Source organism: Chaetodon auriga, chromosome 1 (assembly GCF_051107435.1).
Source record: "Chaetodon auriga isolate fChaAug3 chromosome 1, fChaAug3.hap1, whole genome shotgun sequence".
NCBI lineage: Eukaryota > Metazoa > Chordata > Actinopteri > Chaetodontiformes > Chaetodontidae > Chaetodon > Chaetodon auriga.
The window spans coordinates 21,330,037-21,356,647 of record NC_135074.1 but is presented as its reverse complement, the minus strand read 5'-3'; the positions used below and the strand labels follow the sequence as shown (position 1 = coordinate 21,356,647).

The following is a 26,611-nucleotide window of genomic DNA, read 5'->3' as shown; positions in this document are numbered from 1 at the left end:
CAACATCAGTGATTGCAACAAACACACCAGTCGTCCAACAGTGGGCACACTCACCATGTACAGTCAGGTCAAAATTACAGCTGTCAAACTTGTCCCTGGAGGAAACCTCACACCTGTAACCGCCGGCAAAGTTAGGTTTGGCTGCGATGATGTGCATCTCAAACGTATAGACCTGCAACCACATGCATGAGCAGCGATGTGAGAAGAGGTCCACAACACAGTGGGATGAACATGTTCCATTCGAAACCTTGCTATAAATACACTTCATCTTATGGAGTGTGTGTGTGTGTGTGTGTGTGTGTGTGTGTGTGTGTGTGTGTGCGTGCCACTGTTTTCCTCTGCTTTCTTCCCCTGTAAAGGCTTCTCTCACCATTTTGGTCTGAAATTCTGAAATCTGTATGGACAACATGTCTTCCAGTCTCCCTGTAACATCACCTCTGAGGTAGCGTGTCTGTGGTTCATGGCGTTATCAGGATGAGTGACTGAGGCAAGAGTTTGCAAAACTGAGGGTGAGAAGGGTAAGACCTGCAAAAGTCTTGTTTGTGGCCTCAAAGTAAAGTGTCACATGTTGCAGTTTTTAACTAATTCTAATAAAAATACATGACGTGCAGTGAATGAATGAAAATATGGTGTTTTTGTTTTCTGCTCATGTCTATTAGCAATGCTAACGTCTGCTCCTCTTCTGGTGTCTGCAGCTTTAGTCTACCTTGGTGTTGCGATCATACGATTCCTTCAGCTGCAGATGTTTTCCAGACTTGCTGGCGAGGTCCATCCACTTCCCTTTGAACCATTTGATGGTGGGTTTCTTCAGCAATGATTCAGCGTTGACTTTAGCCACAAATGTGATATTTTCACCTACGCAAAAGAAGAGTCGTTTGGTTAAACACGTTATCCTTCAGACTCTCACATCCAATGCAGCTTTGACGTTGTGTTGTTATTTCCCTTTTTCTGTTATCAGATTCTACAAATTAAGAGCATATTTAGTGCAGATTTTATACATTGAGTCCTGTTATATATCTCTGCATATGAATATCAGATCTAGAATGTACATAATTGTCAGTAAACATATAAAAACATAAATATATCAAAAATTTGTAAAAATGGTAGTTTTTATATTAAAAGTGTAACTTCTAACTGCCTCATATTATTTCCCCAAACTTCCATTGATTATTTCATTCATCATAGTTCCCAATACCTGGCCTATAGCTCAGTGTTTTAACTGGAAAAATATAACAATTAGTTTTGAACACTTCATTTCACCAAATGAGACATCCACCACTAATCCTGCAACACTCTCTGAGGGCCAGTTCACACATATTTTCCCCATATCTTAGCAGAAAGCCTGTATTTGGAGCCACTCACCTACAGTGACCTCTCCACTCTGGGGTTTCTCTGTGAAGAGTCCAGTCAGGTCCTGTCTGGTGTCTGGAGGCTGTCCATCTGAAAACCCAACAGGATCAGAGTGCCGTAACGTGAAGAGAGATCGGAATTCAAAAGCATGTTAGAAATCCAGAAGACCGCCTTCAATTTGGTAGACTGATGTTGAAACTAGCATATGATGAGCTTGGAGCTACAGAGGATTCATCTGTATTCAGGCGCATTTTAAGATATTTACCACTCATGTTTTTGTTTCATTCGAGACACTTTGGGAACAGATGAGAGTATAAAAATCCTTTGACCTTTTGAACCCTCAAATGCTTAAATTGATCACCACATGTAATAAAAATATGTGGGTTTTTCAGTTTTCAAGCAGGTCAATAAAAGTCTGCAGAGCTCAGGCAAAGTCGAATATTTCAAACTACTGAATTTCAATTGATTTGTTATTGGTGATGAATGAAAGTAGTCACAGGTGGCACGTTTAAATAGTTTTATTTAAGCATCATACACTCAAAAGTTCCCAGACCACATGGGTTTATGGGACACTTATTATATAAGAAGCAAAAGAAATTTAAAAGGAAACCAAGCAAACACATGGTGCTGTGTCCATTTGTGTCCAATATAAACTATGAGATATAAATGTAACTAATTAAACTTGAATGTTCCATAATGTATATTTATGTGGCATTTTAAACAGACTGGGATGTTTTTGACATGTTCAGGAAAAGCGTCAGATGAATGAATGAATGAATGAGTAACTCACCCTCGGCTGGAGGAGCATCTTGTGCTGGGGCAGTGGACTGGTCCTCTGCGGGTGCTGCTGGAGCCTGTTCTGGTTCCACGCTGGACTCTGCGGGTCCATCAGCTGGGGCCTCGACCGGAGCTTCTGTTTTATCGTCACCACAGAGATACAGTGAAAAACACTGAGTCCACACAGTCCACCCCTATTAAACAGTAATCCACTCCAGAAAACCAGTCTGGTGACCAATCTGCCAAACTTCATTCATATGTGTCTGGAAAATGTGTTTAAAAATCTGTACAAAGTCGGTAAAAGGTTTGTCTTTCTCTTTGTTTTAAGTGAGAAGGACTTAACACAGGAATATTTTGTGTACCAGGACACATAATCTCTAAAATTCAGACGTTTGCAATGCCTTTTTTTTTTATGAATTTTCCACTCTTTTAAACACTGCTTTGGCAGAGTGAAAATATTCTTTGGCACCCAATTATTTTTCATGTCTTATCTTCTTCAAATGGCTGACTGATTTTCCATGTGTTATCAGCTGCCTCTCATGACTATCCTGAGCGCCAGTCAAGTGGTGGTTACTCATGAGGAAATAATGTGCTGGTGTGAGGGTCAAGGTCGGCGTGCAGACGGCGTAAAGGTGGCTATGATATGAGCCACAGACAGTCTCTTGTAGCAGACTGGGCCCATTAGTGTGCTGCCTTTGTTCGAGATTTGTTTCCACCTTATCAAACTCAAACAAACGACCTCGGCGGGTCACACTGACAGACTAATGGCACAAATGTTGCTCCGTGACACACTTAGCACGCAGTCATTCCAGCATACAGCGCAGTGCTCTGGAGATTTGAGTGAATGCTTGACACAATGACTGTGATTGAGCCAGTGATCTCAAATATCCACACCCTTAAAGAAACAGTTTGACATTTGGTAAATCTGCTTTTTTCACTTGCTTGCTGACAGTTACATGAGAAAAGAAGACACAACTCTCATGTCCATATGGTAAGTATGAAACTACAGCCAGGACACAGTTAGCTTAACTTAGCAGAAAGACTGGAAACACGGGGAAACAGCCAGCCTGGCTGTGTCCAAAGGTAACAAAATGCACCTATCAGGGGCTGCGTTCAAGTAAGCACTGAAATAATTAAAACCTCATGAAAATGTCCATGGCGCATGTGTAAGTGTACATGTGAATGTGTACATGCATGAACGTGGGGTAAACAGGCGCCATGGTTTGGGGGTATGAAAATATGGCAACCTGTTATGATAATGATACCGGTCATAATGGTGGTCTATGGGGAAAATCCCTTTGGCCTCTGGGGCAAGTTGCCAGCAATGCTGAGTCACACGCGGTATCCAACCCCATGCATTTTGTGTGGGACTATTTCCTGGACGAGTCTCCGCTGGTCCACGACGAGACACTGTTTTACACTTCGAGATATAATGTGCTAATTTTTGAGCTTTAGAGGTGCTGTTGGGTGAATTTGTTACCTTTGGACAGAACCAGGCTACCTGCTCTCAGTCTTTATGCTGAAGAAAGCTTCGCTAAGCCAGCTGTGTAAACTAACTCTCAGCAGCACTGGCAATAAGCTTGTTTCCCATAATGTCAAAATATTTCTTTGAAGGTGCAGTGAGTCATTCAGGAGAAAAAACATTCATATTGCCATCTCACCTTCACTATGTCAGACTTACCGTCCCTTCCACTCCCCCATCTCCCCTCCTCTACCTCCCTGGAGCCAGGGCTGTGTACAAAAGCCGGATTTCTTTTCAGGGCACACAAAGAATGGACAGCCAGCAGGCTACAGAGAAATTCGCTGAATTTTAAATTCAGAATATCAACAGTCTTTTTCCAGAATGACTCACTCCACCTTTCAGAGCAACCACCTCTTAAGGATAGACCGCACAAAGCTGTCTCAGACATTTGTTGTTGACCAGCTGTCGGACGGTGCAGAAAGTGAGTTCTTGTGCAGAAACATCAAGTGCATGCAGTGCATCGTATTTAAAGCCACAATGCTTTTCTGCACTGAGTGCTCCATTATGCCGTGTGGACTACGCAGGCCGCAGGTGAGCGAGCAGAGACCTCAAACACACAGCTGCAGCATCAAAGTCTCCCACCTGGCTTTGATACGACCTTCAGCTCAAACTTGACCTTTGACCCCCCCGCGATCACTGCATAGACATTGGCATCTTCCTTGGTAATAGCTTTTATAGCGAGGGAGTGCTTGTTTCCGTCAGCTGTGATCAAGTATTTGTTGCCATTGGCAATGTCCTTTGAGTTGCACTGCCATTTCACTTTAGCATCAGGCTTCTCTGTCTCTGCTTCAAAGACCACAGAGGACCCCTCTTCTGCTTCCTGAGTCTTTGGCTTCTTGGCAAATGCTGAAACTGAAGAGGGAGGATGGGTTCAAAATAAAAAGTAAGCCTTTGAAGTGTCAGTTAGAGGGTGTAAGGTGCAGTCAGATCATCTTAAGGGGAAAACACAGGTGCTATAATTGTCTTGATGAGTGGAGCTGATGAAAAAACAAACAATGGGTAACAGTGGGTTTACTCTTTGCACCTTAAGTGTTGCTGAATGAAATAACAGACACAAAATACTGTTTGTAGTGTTTTGGTTTTCTTGGAACTTCATTGAAGAAGAGGGAACCACACATATACTGTTACAACTTGCAGAGAAAGAGAAAAGGAGGGAGAGATGGAGGCAGAAGGCTCATGAGCTGAGCTGAGCTCGTGTTGAGTAAGTACAGTGTTGTACAGTCTGCAGCACACTGGGTGGGGCTAACTGAAAACCAGAGAATTTGCCTTTTGCACTTCAAGCACAAACATCTGGTTTTATAAGTCGTCACATTTGTGTAGTCTTGTTTTTCTCTTATGTAGCTTTTGTACTTATAAACTTACACTGTACTCATAAACTTCTAATCATTTTGAAGCATACAGGTTTGGAGACAAGAGACAGTAAATGTAAACAATACTCGAGTGAGGGAGCATCAGCATTCAATCAAAACATTAGCTTGATTTTGATTGTGGTAAAACTGGACAAAAGTCTGACGAAAATGAACACAACAGGTGATCATAGACACATCTGGATCTGCACAAAATTACAAATCTATCTATACAGACTATAACAACTATAACATATCAATAACAGACATTGTCCTAAATGGAAAAAAAAAATAAAAAATCAATCGATGCATGTTGCTACTGTCAGTCTGAAAACATTTTACACTTCTTGTATAAAACGGCAGCTGCTGCCTGTCCTGCTTCTTCTTCCTTTGAAAAGTTATAAAGTGTGCACAGCAATGTGGTTCTGAACACTTGTCATCTTTAAAAAAGGACCTAAAAATAGTGATTGTAACTGACAGCCCTGAGAGCAGACATGTGTTTCACAGGAGCACCAGGTGTCTGGAATCACGACATGTATGTACACATAATTCAGATGCTTATTATTTCCCAGTTTAAGTCTTGAACGGTTCAGCATAGCATTACAGAACCACCCAGAACAAAAAAACCCAACGTGTTGCAAGATGGTTTAAATATAGGATGCATATGTACTGGCGTAATAAATGAGGCTGGCAGGGCTCAGCTGCAACAGGGGCGCAGGTATCATAGTTGAGGGATTAACTGGACTCTATTTTGGTGGCTCTGGACGCACAGAGAGAACGATGTGCCCTCAGTCTGTCTGCGGCCTGGGTTCACTCTTGTCATGTTGTCGTTCACGCTGTCTTACTTTTCACGTCTTTACCACATTTAAAGTAAAAGGACTCTTCTAACCTCTAAGAGAAGATTAGTTTTTATTTACTATTTAATTCTATTATTCATTCATACTAGTTGCTTGTTTTAAGCAAACAGGTGCTTATTTAAACATTCAGCCGTGTTTCTTTTTACCTGCTAAATTCCAAATTTACTCTCTGTTTTTGCTCTCCTGAGGCTACATGTTCACCTGACTGCTTCTGTCTGCTAGTTGGTGCTGATGTTGCAGTCGAATGCTAAACAATTAGCTAAAACTCGCTATAAAGCTCTGTAAAGCTGAGAAAAGCTGCAGATTCAGGTGATAATTCTCTGTTGGTCCATCACTACAAGCGACCCCATTCACACCGTCACGTTTTCACTTTGTCATTTGATATATTGTTATTGTAAGAACATTAATAAAGATGCTTTAATATACTTATTTCTTACCTCCAAATTGACAAAGCGAACCATGTTTTTATTGCAGTACACTGAAAACCATGGTGTTGATTGCAGGCTGTTGATATTAATTGATAGTAATGCTACAGACTCGTAACTGTTATTGTCCTGAACAAGTGACACTAAAAGTCTTGGCTCGCACAAGCTGGCCATTTGGGCTGCACTGAGTCATCTGATATGTCGGGCTTCTCACTCCACAAACAACAATCCATTCCCACCAAAGAGAGGAAAAAAAAAAACTGTGGACAGTCATTTGTCGAGTTGGAATCCTGCTCGGCATTTTTGGATCAGCGGTGCATTTTGTGAATGCAGGGATGCTGGAAATGTGACAGTGTCGATGTCACATCAGACGATGTTTCCACCTGGACCACGTGACCTCTAACAGACTTCCTGACGAGGCCAAAGGGGATTATAATACTATCGCACCACTGGAAAACACTTTAGGTTAAGGGTGGATAATTGCACGTAGCATGTTGGGATTTTGGCATCATTTGGGACATCACATCACTGAGCAACTTGCGCCACCTTATCACCTTCACCGAATCTACTGCATTGTGTAACTTTATTTTAAGCTGCATTCAAGACCATGTGCAGATATGGGACATTTTAGATTTCCATACATTTCTATTTTATTTTTCTTCCAATTCAGTTGGTGTATATATATTCTGTTGTAGGTTTTCATGCCTGGTTTGTATGAAGTACTTTTTCATCATGTATATAGCAAGTTTTTTTTTTTTTTTTTTTAATTTTGTTCAAAATTGTGACTTAAAGAACTTGATGTAGTAACACAATTAAACCAAAATAAATAAATAAATAAAGAAAGAAATCATGATAAAATTATAAAAACTTACATTTTTTGATGTCAGATGTAATTATTCTGACATTATTCTGCAAACAGTTAAGACGGTATATCACTACGTATCATGAAAAACAGCTCTCAAGTGGGTGGTTTGGTTGTGGTTCGTAGTTGCTTAAGAGTGGTGTGACCCAACACAGTTGAATATTTTCTCACATATATTGTAATATCACAGTTTCTGTTCAAGAAAGATTGGGCAAAGGAAGTAAAACGCACTTCATCAGATATCAGTCGCAGCATGTTGACAGCACAGTAATGAGTGCAGTTAAAGTAACAGGACCTATGTACTGGGGGCTTTTTCACAGACGTGGTCTGACAGCAGGATTATGCTAACATCGAAAAGTAGAGTTTTTTAGACAACGTGCAGCTTCATGTGTATTTTCAAAAGCAGCTGAATGAGCACTTACCTGCTTTTTTGACTGGTTCTGGCATCCTGAATGATCTCCTCTCCTCCACAACGTGAGTCACTCTTCCTAAACAGTCTGCTGTCTATCTCAGCCCCCATGTCTTTAATAGTGGTGCCCCCCCCCCCCCCCCCCCCCATGAACCATCCCACCTCTCCTGCCATTTTTTTCCAGGCCTGACACAATGTCCAAAAAACACCCACCCCCTCTCACTCCTCCTCAAAGCTCATCTCATCCCAGCAGCAACCCGGCCCCCTGCCCACCCCCGGTCACGTCTGTCCTCGGGCTATATTTCAACCATCCTTGCCTCCAGCACCTCAGCTGACTGACAGGCTTTGAGAGGGAGGGGAAAGGATGTCGGGTTAAATTTAGAACTTTGAATCCAAAAAAAAAGTCTGTTTGCTCTCCCACATCTGTGCTGCACCCTGTCACCCTGTAAATCTAAGGCTGCAGACAAGAGGATGGTTGAGAGTAAGAGATCCGCAGTTTTGTTTTATCTGTTGTCAGGGATGAGTGCCTCTTCCCTTCATGGACAAGCTCTTAAAGGAATCCCACCACAGCCGCAGACCCCCTGGAGTCCAGGTTAATTATGGTGAATGTTTCTGCCTATGCCTTGACTTGTGTCTTTGTTTTTGTTTTATGGAATCCCTTTGTCCTTTTCTTTTTTCTAGTCAGGCAAAATCCCTAACATAGTTGACTGTACCCACTCTACCCTATATTACACTATATTATATTCTGTTTTGCTGTACTGTACTGTTACTGTGCAATACTAAATTTTGTTATATTTAGCTGTACTATTCCGTACTTTATTTTATTGTGTTGTGCTATACTGTGCTACACTACAATACTAAAGTATGTCAGTAACTGCTGTCTGAATGTATATGTATGTGCTTGATACCCCATGACCCATGTCTGGATTGGTATGCATGGTAACTATTTAAAGGTGGTACTTGCAATACAATCTACTATACTATTACTATACTATTTGGCAGCAGTTCCCTCCATAAGGACTTAGGCTGGGGTCTGGAGTGTGGCCCGGTTTGAGTCCAGCATGGACAAGTTTTTATGGAGGTTGACGGGTAGCTGGAGAGGTGCCAGCTCACTTTAGTGGAAGTGCTCAAGTGCCCGTGAGCAAGGCACCTACCATAAAAGCTCCAGGCACTCTTCTTCTTCTTCTGTATTTTTCTGTACTACACTATGCTATATTGTACTATGCTCACTATATTATTCTATACTATACTGTTTTACTGCTCTATTTTATACTGTACCATGCTATACTATGTTTTGCCATACTGATCTATACTACACTATATTAAACTATACTGTACTTCACTGTTTTATGCTATACATTATAATATATTATACTATACTGTACTATACTACATTTTGCTGTACTAATCTACATTATCTACTATACTATATTACACTGCACTCACTGTTTTATGCTGTCTATACATTACAATAATATACAGCTGTACTATACTATACTACATTATATTTTTCTCTACTGTTTTCTGTACTTTTTGCAGAATCCAGCCTCAGCCTTTATGTCTTTGACCATTTTTTCTTTAAGATCCTAATATGGACAACGTACGCTCTGTACCAGTTGACCCTGCAGTCACCATCTGGACCAGTCATCAGGTTGTGAGAAGTGGTTTTCGTTGACCACAGCAATGACCAGTGAAAAGAAAGAAGCATGATTCAGCTCAGGTTCAGAAAACAGTGTCATTGGACAGTTTGTGTGTTGTTTCTACAGCGTGTCATGTCCAATCTCTCCAAACCTGCAGCCTTATGCATAGATGTGATATCTTTACTGATGTGTACCTCTGAAACTGCATGTGTGTTTCTGACATAGCAGTTTTCTACATTTTCAGAACTCCTCTGTTTCTGCCTTTTGATGGATTTAAGTGAATAACATCAACACTAACTACCACAATCTGATGACAAAGTGTGCTTGTACACACCATGTAATGCTTTTATGTACATGCTGTGATAGTTTTGTGCCCAGTGTGAGACTTAATATCTGGCTCTGGATAAGTCTGTTGTGTTGTATTGCATTTTATTGTACAGCTTTAGATTCTATTCAAGGTTATTTCTTTATACATTCTCACCTGTTAGTTATGGGTATCAATTACAGCTTGACCATTGAGGGGAGCTGTTGGCTCTTGGGACACCAGGTGCTGTAGTATTTATATATTTACACACTGCACATTACATTTTAGCAAGTTACTACTTATTTGTATTACAGTTTTTTTTGTTTTGTTTTGTATTATGTCATTTATCATTATTTTATTTTATTTTAAATTTTAGTGTTATTTTATTGAACTGAATCCCATCTGTGAAGGTGCTTTTGAAATGTTGTAGCCCTAATAAACATAGTCAAGTCATTTACTTTGCACTTTTCTTTTAAAAAACAGGTGTTTTAGTAGTGAAGTTGATGAGAATTTCATATGCATGTGTCTGAAAACTTACACAGTTTGTTAAAAAGCTGATCATTACACAAAATTTGGGATAATTTGTAATAAAACCATTGAAGAAACTACAATGTTCAATGCAGAGAAAACAGCTGGATACTCAACTGTACTGCATACTTGTACAGACTGTTAACTTGAAAATTCCAGATGTGTCATTTTGGGCTTTGCTTACACCCTCTATGAGTCGAGAGCAGGCGCCTGCAGCGTGTCAGGATACAAAGGCAGATATATGTAAGAAGTGGGTGATATTTCATAGTTCCTCATAGTCACCAGTTATCTTTATAGCTGCAATAAAAGGTGAGAGAACTAAAAAGCCTAAAATACTGTACAGCTTTATACAGTGTTAATTTCTTCTTCTTCTTCATGTTTTACCTCTGATCTGATCACATACATTCAAGGACAATTTATTTTTTTACAAGCAATTCTTAATCATAACATGCAGACTTTCGTGTATTCGTACAAAACACTTCTTGTCATGTCATTTTAAATATTAAATTGCAATGTTGATATGTACATACAGTATAGTACCATTACACATAGTTAAAAGAGAACTAAAGCATGTCCAGAGAGAGAAAGAGAGAGTCAAACACAGTAGGATGGTGAAGGCCTGGGCCGACTGTGAAGTCTCAAACCATAAACTCTCCATGAACAAATAGTGGTTACATGTCGTGAAGTAAGAACTTTAACATTGAAAATGTGTAAACAGACATTTCCAGATAAAATATGCACTGATATGTGTGTGCAGCCAGGTTTAAAAATGCATACTGGATGTCTGAGTGACCCAGAGTCTAAGATGCATGCCATGTAGCTGCAACATCCCCTTCTCTCTTTCCACTTTCACCTTGTGACTGTACACTATCAATTAGTCATTAAAGGAATAGTTTGACATGTTGTGGTTATTTACTCTCATACCAGGAGTGAGATGAGAAGACTGCTGCCACTCTCGTGTCTATAAAGTGAAGGAGTTTCAATCAGTGTCTGCTGGTATACTGGAAACCTCACAGTGATGACACAACTCCAGGAAATCACTGCTCCTTGACCAGAAATAGTCCAGAAAATAACTCCCCAGAAAACTGCTGTTTAGGTTTTTGTACAGATTGAACAAAAGAGATTTAATATGTTTATCAATGAGCTTCAGAGGTGCTGGAATACTTTAATAATTTCTGCTACATTTGGAAAGAGCCAGGTTTGCTGTTTCCCCCGGCTTCCACTCTTAATGCTAAGCTAAGCTAACGCCCTGTTGGCCATAGTTCAAGTGGTATCAGCCTTCTCATCCCAGTAATGTCAAAATGTTTCCTTCCCAAAATGATTTTTTAACATCAAATAAAAACATAAAATGCATAATCTACCAAGATCAGGAAATGTGAACAAAGATTTGTGAATGTATATCCAGATTTGAAAGCCAGTGTCCTGATTTAATTTGTAAAATGCTGAGCTTGTCGTGTACATCAAACTTTGGATGAGATAATCAAAAGGATGTCGCATTCAATTCAATGAAAGTCGCTCACCCAGCACAGCCTGTCTGCTAAGAAGCTTCTTATGCTTCCTATTTACTAACCTATAATGTTCAGGCATTTGTGTGGCCAGCGGCCAATTTAGTGGATACAGCCAGCTAAAACGAATGCAGTCTAATACAACAGTCCTGCAATAAATCACACGTTCATGAAGTTGTTGGTTTTGACGTGTTCGTGCAGTTTGTGATACTGTTGAATTGTATTGCGTTATAGGGAAATAGATTATATATATCAGGCTGTCTTGGCTGAAGTATGTTTGACCCAGTGGTTTAAAGTGTGATAATAGTTGTGTGATGCTCAGAGAAGTTGCCTCAGTTTTAATGCTGTTGGTATTTTCTGTTCGGTATGATTGTTAACACTCTGAACACTGCCATCACATGACTTGCAGTTCCAACTTTGGCCACTGTGCTGGAATTGCTGCATACAAGGCAGCTTGCTGCCCCCGCCTGGTTGTTGGCAGGGTTGAGAGGGCAGGTTTACATCTTTCAGGGCAAATGAGGCCACTACAAGGGACAAAATTCACAATCAGGAGACACCTCTGGTGCTTTTCCAAACCTGAGTATCCATTCACAAACAACAGGTTACACATTTTCATAACTGCTTCTGCTACTTTGAAGTACTTTACTCTCCGGACATCCAGACAGACAAGCCTAACTGAGCTTTCTTTGCTGTTTCTTCCTTACTTTGGATGCCACTAAGTGGTCCCCAACATGTCGTGCTATACAGAAAGAGTCTTCAGGGATGTTGTCTCTTGTTTCGTGCCTTTATGCTGCATTAGCTAGTATCATCAAAGGATTGATCCCACTGTACAACAGAAATGGGACTATTCACAAAATGCTATTTACCAGATGAGCAAGGTTGATTAAGCATCTAACACCAGAAACTACACCTCCACTATTAACACCTGTCATGAGTAAATCTTGACATTTCATCCCTCCTGCCTACACATATGATTTTCTCTCCAGATGACTCTTCCCCAGCACCTCATCACTGAACTGGTATGTCAGCTTCTTCTTTATCTTTTTCACCTCTCCAGTTTTGCCATAGTTGCGCAACGCACGTGCCATCTTCTGATAGGTCATTTTTTTGCGGTTTCCCTTCTGGATCCCCCAGCGATGTGCGAGAGCCTCCTTGTGTTTGGAAGAAAACTGGAATGTTCCTTTGTCTCTGTCCACCCACCAGATACTGTCCTTCATGTCGCCGTTTCTTAAAAGGTCCAACAGGAACTGGTACAAACGAATCTTCTTTTTATTGCCTTTTGGAAAGATTTGGAAAAGACAGCATTACTAATTTTAAATTGATATGCACCTCATGATACCATCAAATTCAAACCAGCTTAAAGCCAAATTTATTTCATTTATTTACGCTAAATGAGGTGGGTTAAAGCATTTTTTTTTTTTGCTAGTTTCACCCATATCAGCTCTCTATATAAGAGAGTTCAGGCAAATTAGTAACAAAAAAGCAGGAAGTAACTTCACAGGACAGCGCAATGACTACAAGAAAAAACCTCACTGCAATTCTTAGAAATACTGGCAGATGTAACAATCCATGAGTCATGTTTTTTTTGTGTTTTCTACATTGTCATGGTGCTAAGTGATAAACCAAGTACATGAAAGATTAATTGTTTGCGAAATAGTAAGACTTTGAGATTTAGATATGTTTGTGGTCTATGTGTTTCTCACATCACTTTACAAATGGCTCAATACAGCAGAACTGATCAGACTCAGTGGCTGAGCATCAAAAATGAAATGAATGGCACCGCACAGACAACACACAATCTTCTCCTCATTAGCCTGATTGTTTTAGATGGGCGTTGCATACACATGGAGTTATTTACAGAGTTACAGGATATTATAAAGACAATGTGTCCCAGATATTTTTAAACCAACTCCAGAACTCACTGGATGGTCACTGAACTTCATGATAGTTTTCATGTCAACTCAGCTGTGAATTGATCAGTCAAAGGTTGACAACTCAGGTAAAACACTCTGTCTAAGCTGCAGGCCACCCGACCTTGTGTGACCTGTGTTTTACTCAATATTCAACATGTAGCTGCTGGTGAAAGCGTTAATACTGAAAACACAAAGAAATACTTAGTTTCATTGTCAAACATGCTCATGTACTGTGTGTGAGGTGTGTGTGTGTTTGGATCGAAATGGGAGCTGGTACAGGCACGGACTCCGAGATGATCATTAGCTACTAGTGTTTTATTTTAACGTGCTGATGGCTGTTCGTTAACCTTAAATAACCTAAATATCTCACTGAAGATTTGGTGGAGAGGGTGTTTGTTAAGCCAGCACACTGCAGTTATCTGCAAGTCCACTGACACAGGCCTGCTGTGTTGGACAGAACAGCTGTTCCACAAACAACGTGCTGAGTGCGACAATTATGCAGAAGAAATTAAGTTAATGAAAGCAGACAGGGCAGACCAAAAGATCAGTCCACAGATCTCTGATAAGGGAGCACCTCATCAGAAGGCTCAGAAGGGAGCCGCCGGGGATAGTCTGCCACTCTCCTCGTACACCTGCTGGATTATTTCCACAATCCAAAAATGCAGCCTGGAGAACGAGGACTGTAGTTTATAACAGACAACCACTTTGGCTTTTTGTGACACTTCCGCTGAAGATGCATGACTAGCAGTGTAGTTGTGCAACTAACCCATCCTAAAAGTGTATCTTAAATTGTCAGCAGAACACAAAGCTGACATGACTCAATGTCAAGCCTCAACCATCCCGGTGAGGAAGAAAACACTGGCACGTTTTCCAGAAATGGACATTTAAAGCAGCTCTCATTCTTCCATGCTGAGTGGAAACCACTTACGGCAACTCACTGTACTGCTTCACAGACAATTCACTGCCAAAGCAACTGCCCACATCTTGAGCTTCAAGAATCTAAAACTAGTCCAGTGACTTAACACTTCTAGATATACCATGGCCTGGATGACTGACAGTCTTCACGTGGCCAGCACAGTTGGTGTGTCTTAAAGTATCCGTGTTAACTGCTCACTGTAGAGAACTGCAGCGCACACATAGCCTGAATCCTTACCCAGATCTCCAGGTGTGACATAAGGAATTCGATCTCTCAGACACTCCTCATCAGACACCTCCAGCGGGGGACTTCGTCCTCCATGCTCCTCATCATCAGAGCTGCGCTGGGACATGTGCGTTGGATATGTGGGCCGAGGGAAGAAGGCTACCTACAACGCAGGAGGCAAAGTTAATTAGTCTTCAGTCAGAACATTTGCAGCAATTTAACTTGCTGCTCACATTAAAGGTGACGTGTTACTCCAAGGTTTTAGCAAAAAGACGTTTCCATCCTGTGTGAGAAAGTTGCATATGTCATTTGTGTTTGTTTGTGAGCTCTTAGGTGTTTTTTCACTTTTTTTTAACACTAAAATAAAATAAAATAAAGCATTATTTTATGGAATCCATCAGGATGTTTGGATATTTGGTGATCTTTTGGGAAAATGAAGCAAACTGTTTGGCTGTAACACATGCACCTGTCATGGTGGATGCTTCAATTGAGCTTCAGAGGCAATGATATTGTGATGGAAGGTAAATACTGTACAAATACTGTACTCAAGTACAATTTTGAAGTACCTGAGTAATTTGATTTTAAGCTGTTTCATACTTGTCCTTCATTACTTCACTACATTTATTTATCAGCTGTATTTGCTATTTTTTAGTTTAATATTTTACATACAGCAAATTTGATCAGATCAATTTGATTATTTGATCACACACACACACACACACACACACACACACACACACACACACGTTAAGTATTTTAGGAGTATTTCAAACTGCAGAGGGATTGTGATGCCACTGGTGTATTAAACTGCACGAGAAATCAGACACATACTACTGACTGAATTCTTCTGACTGTAAGTGAAAGAGTAAGGTCACATCTCTCTCTGCATGAGCTGTGATGTGTGGATGCTGCTATTACTGTATGCCTCGGTGGGCAACGCTTTACATCCTTTACAAAAAACAGCCAGTGATGGAAACCGTCTTGTGAATTCCATGTGTGAACAGTGGTTTTTCACATAGTATTCTCATACCACGTTTCAGTCGATGCATCAACACCTTTTCTTTTCGCATACAAATACATTCTGCCATTATAAGAGTGGCAGGCCTTTTTTCAGAGGGGAAATATCACTTGTGAGTTAGTGAAAACCATCATGTGACCTAAAAGCATGCATGGTTTTTCTTTGGTTCTTTGTCAGGGATACAAGTAGTTGTGTAGCTGAAATGAAATGTTTTATGGTGTTTCAGTCAGTTGGTGGTTGAGTATGTGTGTTAGTGTGTATATCTGTGAACTGATCTCTCCCATATGAAGTTGCAGTTTTGTCGGTATCCCATTCATCTATGAGTGCATTTCATGTATTTTAATCTGATGCATCTTTCACAACAACATTCCCACTACAATTGAGGTTCTGTTAGTTGTGCTGGATACTGAGCAGAACATGAAATTAAATGCAACTTTGGTTGACAATTTCATTTTTTATTTCCAGGTGAAAAACAATAAACTAAGATCTATCCCCTGGAAAGAGCAACACTTATTTTGGAATGACCACAAAGGTTTGCTAGTATCGCCAAAGATTTAAAGTTATTCAATGGGAACAAATAAAGTATTATGTTTGTTAATATCAAGCATAATACTTTATGTCTGATATTTGACCACATATGCTGTATCTGCTTAAAGTAACTGGAAGTGAAGGGACTTGGTTTGACACACTCTACTTCAATGTCGTCCAAAACCAGATATCTCTGTTCTAGTTCACTGGTTCACAACTGGAGGGGTGAAGCAGACCCTGAAGTGTCAGACCCTTCAGAGCCGCTGTTCAAAGAAAATGTTACTGAAATTTAAAAAAAAAAAGAGAAAAGATCTAAAATTAAAGCTTTTCTTATAGCTCAAAGAATCACTTCCTGATTTTTGTCACAGGACCATAAAAGGCCTCCAACTCCCTTAATGTCCTCTCTGATTCTCAACCAAACTGTGAATTATGTTGAGTTTGGAGACGTCAGGAGTGAGCTAGAGGGATATTTGGGGATTTCGAGGCGTTATTGGAGACTGGACCAAGATCAGCGGGTGTAGGTCATAAAGCGTCTGTGTCTCCATCGACCCACAGCTGTCTGTTCCCTGGAATTATATTCCTACTACATTAGCACCAACAACACTGAGAGTCTGGCAGCATTAGTAGAATTAGTACAATGCTCAGGAAAGCTTCACTTCAGTCATCATTACTGTCATCGCTTCAACAATGAGTGATCACAGTCATTACACTGAAGCCCCTGACTAATAATACAGTACATGACACCATCACCAGTAACTTAACACATAACAGACTTTTCTCAATTTTGTCTGAGTTTTAATTAGCTTTACATTTATATTTGAATACATATGTTTGCTGTGTGCATGCACTCATGTGCGCGTGTGCTGATGTACCGTATGCCTGTTCATTTTCTATTGGCGGGCAGAAGGACTTACTGGCTGCTGTAACACATGTGGATGTGCCCCGAGATTTGGATCGATCAGGTTTTCTGCGTCATATCGAATGGCCTCGTGTCGTATGAGGCCCGGCGGGTGCAGAGCCTGCACACTCTGCAGCTCCGTGAAGTTGACCTCTTGGAGGTTTTCGAACTCTACGGGGTGTACGTGAGGATGAGGGTGGTAGTCCCAGTGATCTAAATAGAGCAGGTGAGAAACAGCACAATGGCCACAGCTTTCAGTTGTGTCTTATGGTCACAAAAACAAATGAACGTTAACTGGAACACACGGCTTCATACAAAAGCCTTTCATGTGATTTCAAACAGTAGGAACACACGTTTAAACGGCGAGCGATGACTCGTGCAAAAAAGCCTGTGCGTCTATGAAAATTCGCCCAAAACTACGAAGTCAAACGCACCGGACTTGACAGCGAGCTGCTTACTCATAGTGCTTGAGTTTGCATAAACCGGGTGAAATGAGGAGAATAATAGAGAATTCAGCATGAAGCTCTTTCCTGTTTGTTGCCACACTCTGCAGTGTCGCCACAGCCGTTGACTTTGAATTCGTGCTTTCTCTCACGCTGTCCTTGACTATTTCTTTTTTCAGCATGTACAAAATAATTTAAGAAATCCTCTCTCAAGTTCAAGTTTTACATTATTAGAAGTGTAACCATGCAAACAGAGGAGAGGCGTAGGAGTGATTTCACATGCAGACTGTACTCTAAATCAAACTGGATAATAAAGTCACACATTCACTGTTAAACTTTCATATATCAATAAATATGCTGGTTTATTTTTTTTTTATCTTTTAAGGATGTCAGACACAGACATTAGTTAGACAGTTAGACCTTGGATATTTTTATCACAACGGCAGCTGAAGCTTTCTCAGGGAGTTATAAGGTCAAGTATTTCCCCCCCTATTTAGATTGTTTTGGTGCAATATTCAAAACAGTTGATTACAAGAGAAAGTAAAGCACCTCTCATGTATCAACAAAGCCCCATGGGGCGAAAGTTGTTCTATGTCTGTAGTTGTAGCAGCCGAAAGAAATGGCATCTGTTTCCTGTGTTCCATACACCCTAATGTGGTGCGCTCCAGCTGCACACACTGCAGGTTTTTTATGTACAACACACCAGAAAAGTCAGTGTCACCACATCAGGTCATGGTGATTAATCTGAAGAATAAAATGACTGTTAAAAAGGGCACTATTTGCTTTTAATTGAGAATTTAATCGAGAAGCAAAGATGATTCATGTCAGGGGATTTAGCTCATGTCTTTAACATTTAGCCATATTTTTTTAAATGCATTTTAAAATGTTTTTTTAATTTAAACATTTGAAAATGTAAGCTGTAGTTTGATAGAAGAAGTGGTGACACGTAAGACAAATAACGATGCTGAAGTAAAACTCACCTGTCTGGATATCTGTGTCTAAGACATACGGATTATAATATTCTGTAATTTGATGTCTGTAGATCTCAGGATCGTACATTTCTTCTGAGTGCTGCGAGAGGAAATAAAAACAGTTTCAGCCACAAAATGTCATGAGATGGACTGGATGGTGAATATGATGCAGGCAACATACTTTATATCATAGCGTATCTAATCCTTGAAAGGAAGTGATTAAAGTCACCCGTCTCTAATAAAATGCTCACATTGTCTTTAATTAGATTTAAGTTTAGAAAACAGGCGAGGCATTAGTCATATTTGTGTTATAATAATGACTTTTTTTTCTTGCCACTGCTGTTCTGAAACTCCCAAGAACTCTTGAGTTTCATTTTCATGTTTCCCGTAGTATAAAAGACTCTTACAGTTTGTGTCCTGCATTCAAAGTGAAGTCGAACTCACATTAAGTCGTCTAAATTGAAATAATACATGTCGTCCATCCTCTTCACTATTAAATGTCTTCCTGTTCAATGCTGCACTAGGGACAAACTGCTCAAGGCGCTTTTTTCAGGCTTCAGGTGCCGGAGAGCCTCCTGAGAGACAAAATGATGATAAAATAAATGGTACTTACAGGCGGGATGAGGTAGCTCTCCATTCTGTATGGATGCAACATGGAGACCTCTTCTCCAACGGAGCGGCTCTCAGATGCTTTGCTGGCAAAACCCTCTCACAACCTTTCAAAACTTTTGCGGCACCATTGCACAATGTTTCAAAATTTCCTCTCACTCAACGAAAACCAAAAAATGTCTCCCTCTCTCTTATTCTATAGCACACTCTTATGAAGTTAGCTACTCCTGGAGGCCTCCAGCTGTGTCAAATAAAATGGAATAAAGAAGGCCCGCTGTTTGGCTGTAAAATGAAAAAGGAACTTTTGACTTCTGTAAAATGTCTGTGGGTGGGAGCAATAGAGTGTGTCTGCTACAGGTTCCTGGCCATTGATGATTTGTCAGGGGAGACCATGAAACTCCACATTTTGTCAGGGTCTATATACTGTCCCCTCCTCTTAGCAGCCAATCATCATGAAGGGTTTTCCTCACTGTCAGTTTCTCACCCCAGATAATGTGATAAACACAGGGTGCAATGAACTGCTGAACAACAAGTGGGTTTTATTCATTTCCTGTGACTTTAAAATATTTTTTCTTTTAAACTGTGATCAGCTTTGGGCTCATTAGCAGTAGAGTCATCAAGTGGAAAATGTGTTTGTTGCCACACAGGTCATAATGGGAGCATTATGAACATATAATGAACAGTTTATTACACAATGTAGTGGTACAGTAGTATGTATTAATGTACTTTTGCAGAGCTGGTTTATTAGGATAATGAATGACAATATGCATGTCTTCATTAAAGGAAGTTATAATTGTCAATACATTCTGTATATTATAATAAACACATATGCATGTACGTCTTCATTACAGTGTCTTATCAACCATTTATTTAATGTTTGTGTAAGACTTACAAAGGATAAATTAGGTGGTTTCATATTAAGTGGTGTCAAATTCGCTACTATTCTTATAACACACTATGTTGATTTAATGTATAATATGTTGTGCTTCACAACCAGTAATCAGAAAATGAAAATCAAAATAGCTTTAATAGTAAGCTTTTTTTTTTTTTTTTTTTTTTTTTTACCATGCATGTTTAAGCACACAAAGACTTTGCACTAACTTTCAACATGCTTTCACATTCATCTGAAAGATGTGCAATAAAGACAGGTCTCACTGTGACAGTGGTTGTTTATTTTTAGCTGTAAAGGACACTGTTTGTGAAGTGTAAGTGCCACTTTGTAAACAACTGAGCGTCCGGTTCTGCAGATCTGAAACTGACGGACTGAAAGTGTACACTGTGAGAAAATGACTAAAACATGTTGTTTGGTGATGTAAACAGAAGTTTGTTGAGGGAAAATGTCAACACACAAACATGCACACACACACACACACACACACACACACACACACACACACACACACACACACAGACAGCTGGGAGATAAGATGAAGATATAGTATCTGTGTATTTGTGACCACACTTGTGCAAATGGAGATTCTGATTATCACAGAGGAGATACTGTTAGAGCAACTCCTGGGGGGGTGGGGGGGTAGGGGGTGGGGGTGGGGGTGGGGGGGTGAATCCACCTGCTGTGAAATAAGTCTGTTTGTTTGCTTCACTAATGTTTTGTTATGCAAGGCACTGTGGTCCATTATTTGGTGTACTGTATGTTCACAAGGCACCAGGGCAAAATAAAAGTCGAGCATGCTAAATATGTTGGTTGCCAGTTTCTGAACATATGGCAACTGTAACAACTGAAGATGCAGCATATTTCCCAGATGCGAGATAAGATAACGCTTGAATAGTTAGTTGCTATCTCCTCTGTAAAAACAGCGTAGCTCAAATCTGAGTGTATATTGTTAGCACTGCCTGTTTCAGAGGAAGACTGCAGCCTTGTGATAAGACAATGGGCTGAAAATATGACTTTCTGTAATATCAAAATACTGAGGTTATGTTTCTAACCATGATCACTGTGTTTATTCCTCTGGGTGCTGAGATCTCAGCTAAGCACTAAAAACATGGTCAAATCCTCTTTAAAATGCTGCTTTCATACTCGATGCAAAAGTGCCAGGCACTTTAATCCCACAGGAAGACTTGTGATAAAGCTGCAGCAGATAGTGATTCACAGACATGCAATAGCTGTGCTGTGAGTAGATTTACCAGCATTTGTTCTACATGCTTTCACTAAACTGTAAAATGGGATGTTTAGACCAATCTATCTGCATGTCTGTTGTCATTTCAGGGGTCAGTCTGACACCCTGTTTTCATTGTTAACTGATGGAGGGTTGTGTGCGTTTGAGCCTCAGTTTGGGGAGCTGTTAAAACCACGCAGACTGTGGCCAGCCACGACCAGCCCCGTCTTAATCACAGCTGGCTGAGCAAAACTGATGACATATACAGTAGCATTTTCCAAAGGTATTAATACACAGAGTGCGCTGCAGCGAGCCAGGCACTATTTCCATCACAACTATTTTCAGCAAAGCCAAAAGATAATGTGTGTTTTTTTTTCAGTTTTTTGTGGTGATATTTTGTTAATTTTGAGCAATGAAATGACCAAAAAGCACCTGTTTAAGATGCGTTTGGTGTCTCTGCTGATGTTCGACTGAGTAAAATTCAACTCACAGTATAACACAAAGTCAAGGCTGATAATTTAATAACAAGGTGTTAGTTGATGTAGAGTATTTACAAGTAAACAAAGTTTTGCTAACATCAACTGATCATCAATTGGTAATAAAAGTCATCATTTTCAGAGAATACCTAAGGAAAAGAAGTAATACCATACTGTGAAAACACTCTAAACTTCGTCCTGCATTCAGAAGTATTAGCATCAAAACATACTTCAAGTACTAAAAGTAAAGGTACTCACTTCAGAATATTATTCATTATTTTATTGGATTATAATTATTGAGGCATTGATGTTTTGATCACTGACATGTTGCACCTTCTGAAGGTGGAGCTCATTTTAATTACGTCATAAACTTCTGGATATCTTCATAAATGCATTACAATTTATTTGTGGATGATATTTTGTAGAACAACAAGTATAAAGAGACATAAAATGGAAACATTCATGTTAAGTACGAACACCTCAAAACTGTACTGAAGAACAGTATTTGAGTAAATGTTCAACTGAAAGACACAAAAAAAATCCCACACGCTGTTGCTCACTTGTTTTCTTCTTTATTTATGATGTTTGAACATCTGCAAATATTGTGTTGTGATAGGTACCATATCAACTCCGCGCTGTACATTAACGCTTTTAAAAAACGTTTGGTCCTCTGCTTTGTTTCTGTGATGCCTTTTGAGGACTTTTGTGGTGCCATGAAGTCTCTTTTTACACGCAGAACTGTTCTCGTCTCAGTCGGTTTGTCTTCCTTGTGGCCTGGCAGATGAAGTACATGCAGCAGACAATGCCTGCACACCAGAAGTGACATATTATCAAATGAGGAACTGGGAGCTTGTCTTTCAGATTCAGTTCCTTGAAGGCTGCCTTTAGATGAATCCATTTGCGTGTCATATGACCAGGATGATCCAGAAGCCTGTAGGGGCTGGTTGTCTTGCTGGTGCATTTTTTACTTTGACTTGTGTGCAACATTACGAGACAGTGGTTTAGACCACTGTTCTTCAATCATAGTGCTTAGTCTCTGTGCAGCCCTTTCTCCTACAGTATGCAGTGTGGCCTGCTGAAATGTCCTTTAACAAGATCCCGTCTCCATTCCGGGTCCAGGCGCTGTAGCTAAAACTCTGTGTGCCATCCTCTGGAGGAAGAAGCAGCCAAATGTTTGAATTTTGTGCTGGATCTTACAAAAAGAAGATAAAGAGACGTCATTGAAGAGCGTTAATGTTCGTGCACAATGCAAAGCATAGCTGTGTATACACTTAACATAAATGGCAGTTAAAAAACAAAACTGACATTGTTGTTGAAGACAGAGATTTTGGAATTAGAGTAAACACAGGAAAGCAGATAACACTTTTGGCTTTATTACACCAAACTCATTTCCTCAAACCTCAGAAATGAAATGTTGGAATATAAATCAACTACAAGTCTGGTTTTTTAATTCTTCTTAAAGCCAGGGTGTGTTTATTTAAGCCTCTGGCCCTTCTTTTTCACGTTTGGCAGGCACATTGCAACATCATAAAAAGGCCGTAAACACCCTGACAGATCACATGGCCTGCATTGTTTTTCCAGAGTGTTTCCATATGTCATGTGCGTGTGATTTTACAGTGACTATATCCCTGTTATGGCTCACAGTGACTTTGGAGCAACGGAAATGCACAGTGACCACTTGATTAGGTTCACGTGTAAAACCTTATGCAATCCAATAAAACAGCTCGGACATGAAGTTTACCTTTACAATGATGATAATGATCAGTTTTAATTGACAGTGTCGGAAAAGTCTTAATTTGACTATATGTTTAATATTGCAGTTGCAGATTGCAGTAGTGTTGAACTTGACTGCTTTGCTTTATAATGAGATGTATTTCTAATGACACATCATCATAATGCAGTTCTTATGTTGTGTTAGATCTGTTGGATTGCATTAAATTTCATAGTTGTATCCAGTAAAGTGGCCTGGGAGTTTATAAGCACCAGTGATGGATTTTCAGATTTAATTTTTTCCTACAACCATGCAAATATCCAGCTAAATTACCCACATGTATTCATAATATAGGGCTGGGCACAATAACATGAGCACTTGTAAAATATAGTTTACTCCAATGCAATAGTCCTGCAGAGCATGTGACACTCACACAAAGTCCAGCTTTAGTTTAGTCTGAGTCAGAGATGTGTTGATTCACATCAGCTCTGTTGTTTATTCACCCTCAGCAGTTCACAGCTGACGGATGTAATTTTAACATGAAGTACAATTACTCATTTACTACAATGTTGGGGTACTTGTACTTGACTTTGGAATTTCCTTTGATGCCTTTGTACACTTCTCCACAACAATTCAGAGGGAGGACAGACTGGTCCTTTTAATCCACCACATTTAGTGTTCAGCTGTAGTTACAGATTTGTTTGCAAATTAAGATTCTTACATGCAACACATATGATGCGCTTGTAATAAAATGGTGCATTGTTATAAATTAAACTACCTAAACAAATATATGAAATACTTTAAATTAGCTCTGCTTCAATTGACTACAATAGCGCAATGCCCATTACACATTAAAGCATCAGTAATCAGCAATGGCCATTTTTCTGCATTGAGTGCTCTTGTTAAGTTAACTACATTTTGCCAATAATACTTTACATTTACTCTCAGTAGGCATGTAAGTTTTGTTGAACAGCGGCAACTGCGATAACAAGTGTCAGTTACTGCATAATGCAGTGTAACAATAGCACAAGCAGAGAAGAAGGTGCAAGACAAGATATGACTTTGGAGGTTCTGGTATGCAAATTTTGGTGACATTTGAACAGAACCAGGCTGTTTCCAGTCCTTGTGCTAAGATAAGCTAACCAGCACAAACTAATAACAAACCAACACACAGGTGTTCATTCTCACTCTATAAAGACAATGAGATATAGTGCGTAAAATAAAGTTGTGAGCATTCCTATATTTGTTTTCGAGTGCTTTGTCCCGTCACAGGGTGTAACTGAGCACTTCACAGTTTTCAGTCTGACTGCAGTCACGAGATACAGATCTGTGATGGGCACAGCTCACACGAGCACACAAATGGTTACTTTAGCACCTCTTAATACTCGGCCACACAGTTTGGCGCCTGCAGGCTGTTGTGTTGGGGTGTCAGTGTTCTCATTACTATCTTTGTATGCGCTTATTTTAAGAGGCTCCAAATATTCTGAAGGAAGCACGGTCTGCTAGTTATCAAATGGTAATGTTGCTGGTGCTGCTACAGTTTAACACTTCAGATCAGAGGGATTATATCAGGAAATACATCTTTCATGTACTGTAACCTGACTCATTAACAACCTTTAGCGAGCTAAACTAGAGCCCTGTTCATTTCCCAACAGACCTGGATACATTTAGTGTACTGTTACACTTTTTTTTTTTTTTTTTTTTTTTTTTTTTTTGCTGACATTCAGAGTTTTTCAGACTCTCCCTCTACTCACCCTCAGAAGATTCACAGCACAGGGTCACAAGATTGTGCCCACACAGCCTCACAGAGGGGGAATGACACGCATGACCACTGACTGTGGAAAACAGGATACAGGGTGCGTCGCAACAGGAAGTGTTGCACTCCTCCTCTGCAGAACATCAGTTTGACCAGAATGACTGCAGCTTGATGTCCACACTCTGTAACTCCTGTGGCAGTATGAAGATTTCATAATCGTCTTCGCTCACCATTTCGTCTCAGCTAGTTGAGTAATTCAGTTGAAACAAAAAAAAGTTTTACCCAAAAAAGAAAAAAAAGTCCCCCTCACAGCCTATACTATTCTTAAAATTCTATAACTTACTTTGGTAATTGTGTACAACAAAAAACAGTAAATCATGCAAGACAGCATAATAATTCATAGGTTTTTATCAAAATGAATACATGAATAGCAACTCTTAAATAACTGAAACAAGCTCCATACATCTCTTGGTGATTTGTGCATTGTGAGTTAATACAAGATGCTCCAGCCCTCCACATGACAAAATGTCAAGTGTTTAAAATCCCATCTGTCACTGAAGATAATATAACATAAAATTAAGTGACTGAATGCATTTATATTTATGTTTGACTAAAGCAGGCGTGTAGTAAGAAGCTGAAATCACTTAGATCTCGTATTAATTCTTAAAAAAAAACATAATTAAGTTAAAAACACTTCGAAAATTATAAGTAAATACTTCCGGTAAAATGCTGTTTAACAAAGTTATCAACTCATAAACTCAACATTGTGACCTACAGTATACAAAGTAACAGTAAATCACCATCGTATCAGCGTGCTCGTGTAAGGAAAAGTCAGGATACGCCCACAGTCTCCCACAGACGTCTTACCGTCGGCCTCTGCACAACATCCATCAGCCAGCTGTGAAGGTGTCCACAGGGGAGTTGTTGAACTACTGGAAGCAAATTGCCAAAGGTGGTTGAAAAATGCAGGCTTTCTATATATCTCTGAATTAGCAGGGGAACTAAAAACTTCCTTAATTCTGCCAATTTAGGTTGGTACCATAAGGCTTGTTCTTCTTCTCCTTCTTCTTCTTCTCCTTCTTCTTCTTCCTTATGAAAACAAGAAGGTGACAAACTCTTCCTACCGAACAAGTTTTTAAGAGTGTGTGTGTCCAGCATAAACTCCTGATGCTGATGAGTTCACTTGGTCACTTCTTGACATGTTGAGTGTAAAGCCTGTGGCCTCCATTACACCGACTGACCTTGTTTTCAGTTTCAAATTTGCTGTACATTAATTACCAAGACGCAATGACACAATGAAAGTGGCCAGTTTGTGCTAACGCTGCATGTCCGCTAAGAATCTATTTTTGACCCGTTTCTTTTGTTTTCAAGTTTTCTGGAAGGAGTTTAAATTCATATAAAACATTATATATAAATATATTCACAGTTTACAGCGATCCAGGTCGCATGTCAACATGTAAGAGATGTTAGAAGTTTGGCTACACTTTAAATTCAACATGCACTTGTTT

The 26,611-nt window shown here is 39.8% G+C and overlaps 2 protein-coding genes and 1 long non-coding RNA gene across 3 annotated transcripts in view; all 3 read right to left on the bottom strand.

Annotated features, from left to right (window-relative positions):
• mybpc3 (myosin binding protein C3) overlaps positions 1-7,586 on the bottom strand; it is a 32,422-nt gene extending 24,836 nt beyond the window's left edge. Inside the window, exons 1-6 of the mRNA XM_076736698.1 lie at positions 7,562-7,586; positions 4,232-4,501; positions 2,141-2,263; positions 1,363-1,440; positions 707-855; positions 55-172 (exon numbers count right to left, since the gene is read on the bottom strand). Of these exons, the coding sequence (XP_076592813.1) occupies positions 55-172; positions 707-855; positions 1,363-1,440; positions 2,141-2,263; positions 4,232-4,501; positions 7,562-7,586 (763 nt within the window). The remainder of the gene's footprint in view (positions 1-54; positions 173-706; positions 856-1,362; positions 1,441-2,140; positions 2,264-4,231; positions 4,502-7,561) is intronic.
• A 2,831-nt stretch (positions 7,587-10,417) lies between these two features.
• spi1b (Spi-1 proto-oncogene b) lies at positions 10,418-19,427 on the bottom strand. The gene is made up of 5 exons (XM_076729572.1): positions 19,051-19,427; positions 18,447-18,537; positions 17,040-17,236; positions 14,592-14,742; positions 10,418-12,801 (listed from the first exon to the last, which is right to left on the bottom strand). Exons 1-5 carry the CDS (start codon positions 19,090-19,092, stop codon positions 12,488-12,490), a joined length of 795 nt encoding a protein of 264 aa, XP_076585687.1. The 5' UTR covers positions 19,093-19,427; the 3' UTR covers positions 10,418-12,487.
• A 2,764-nt stretch (positions 19,428-22,191) lies between these two features.
• Positions 22,192-26,057, bottom strand: LOC143320207 (uncharacterized). The gene is made up of 3 exons (XR_013077132.1): positions 25,971-26,057; positions 25,102-25,346; positions 22,192-22,828 (listed from the first exon to the last, which is right to left on the bottom strand). It is a non-coding gene; the product is annotated as an uncharacterized LOC143320207 (long non-coding RNA).
• Between the last annotated feature and the right edge of the window lie 554 nt (positions 26,058-26,611).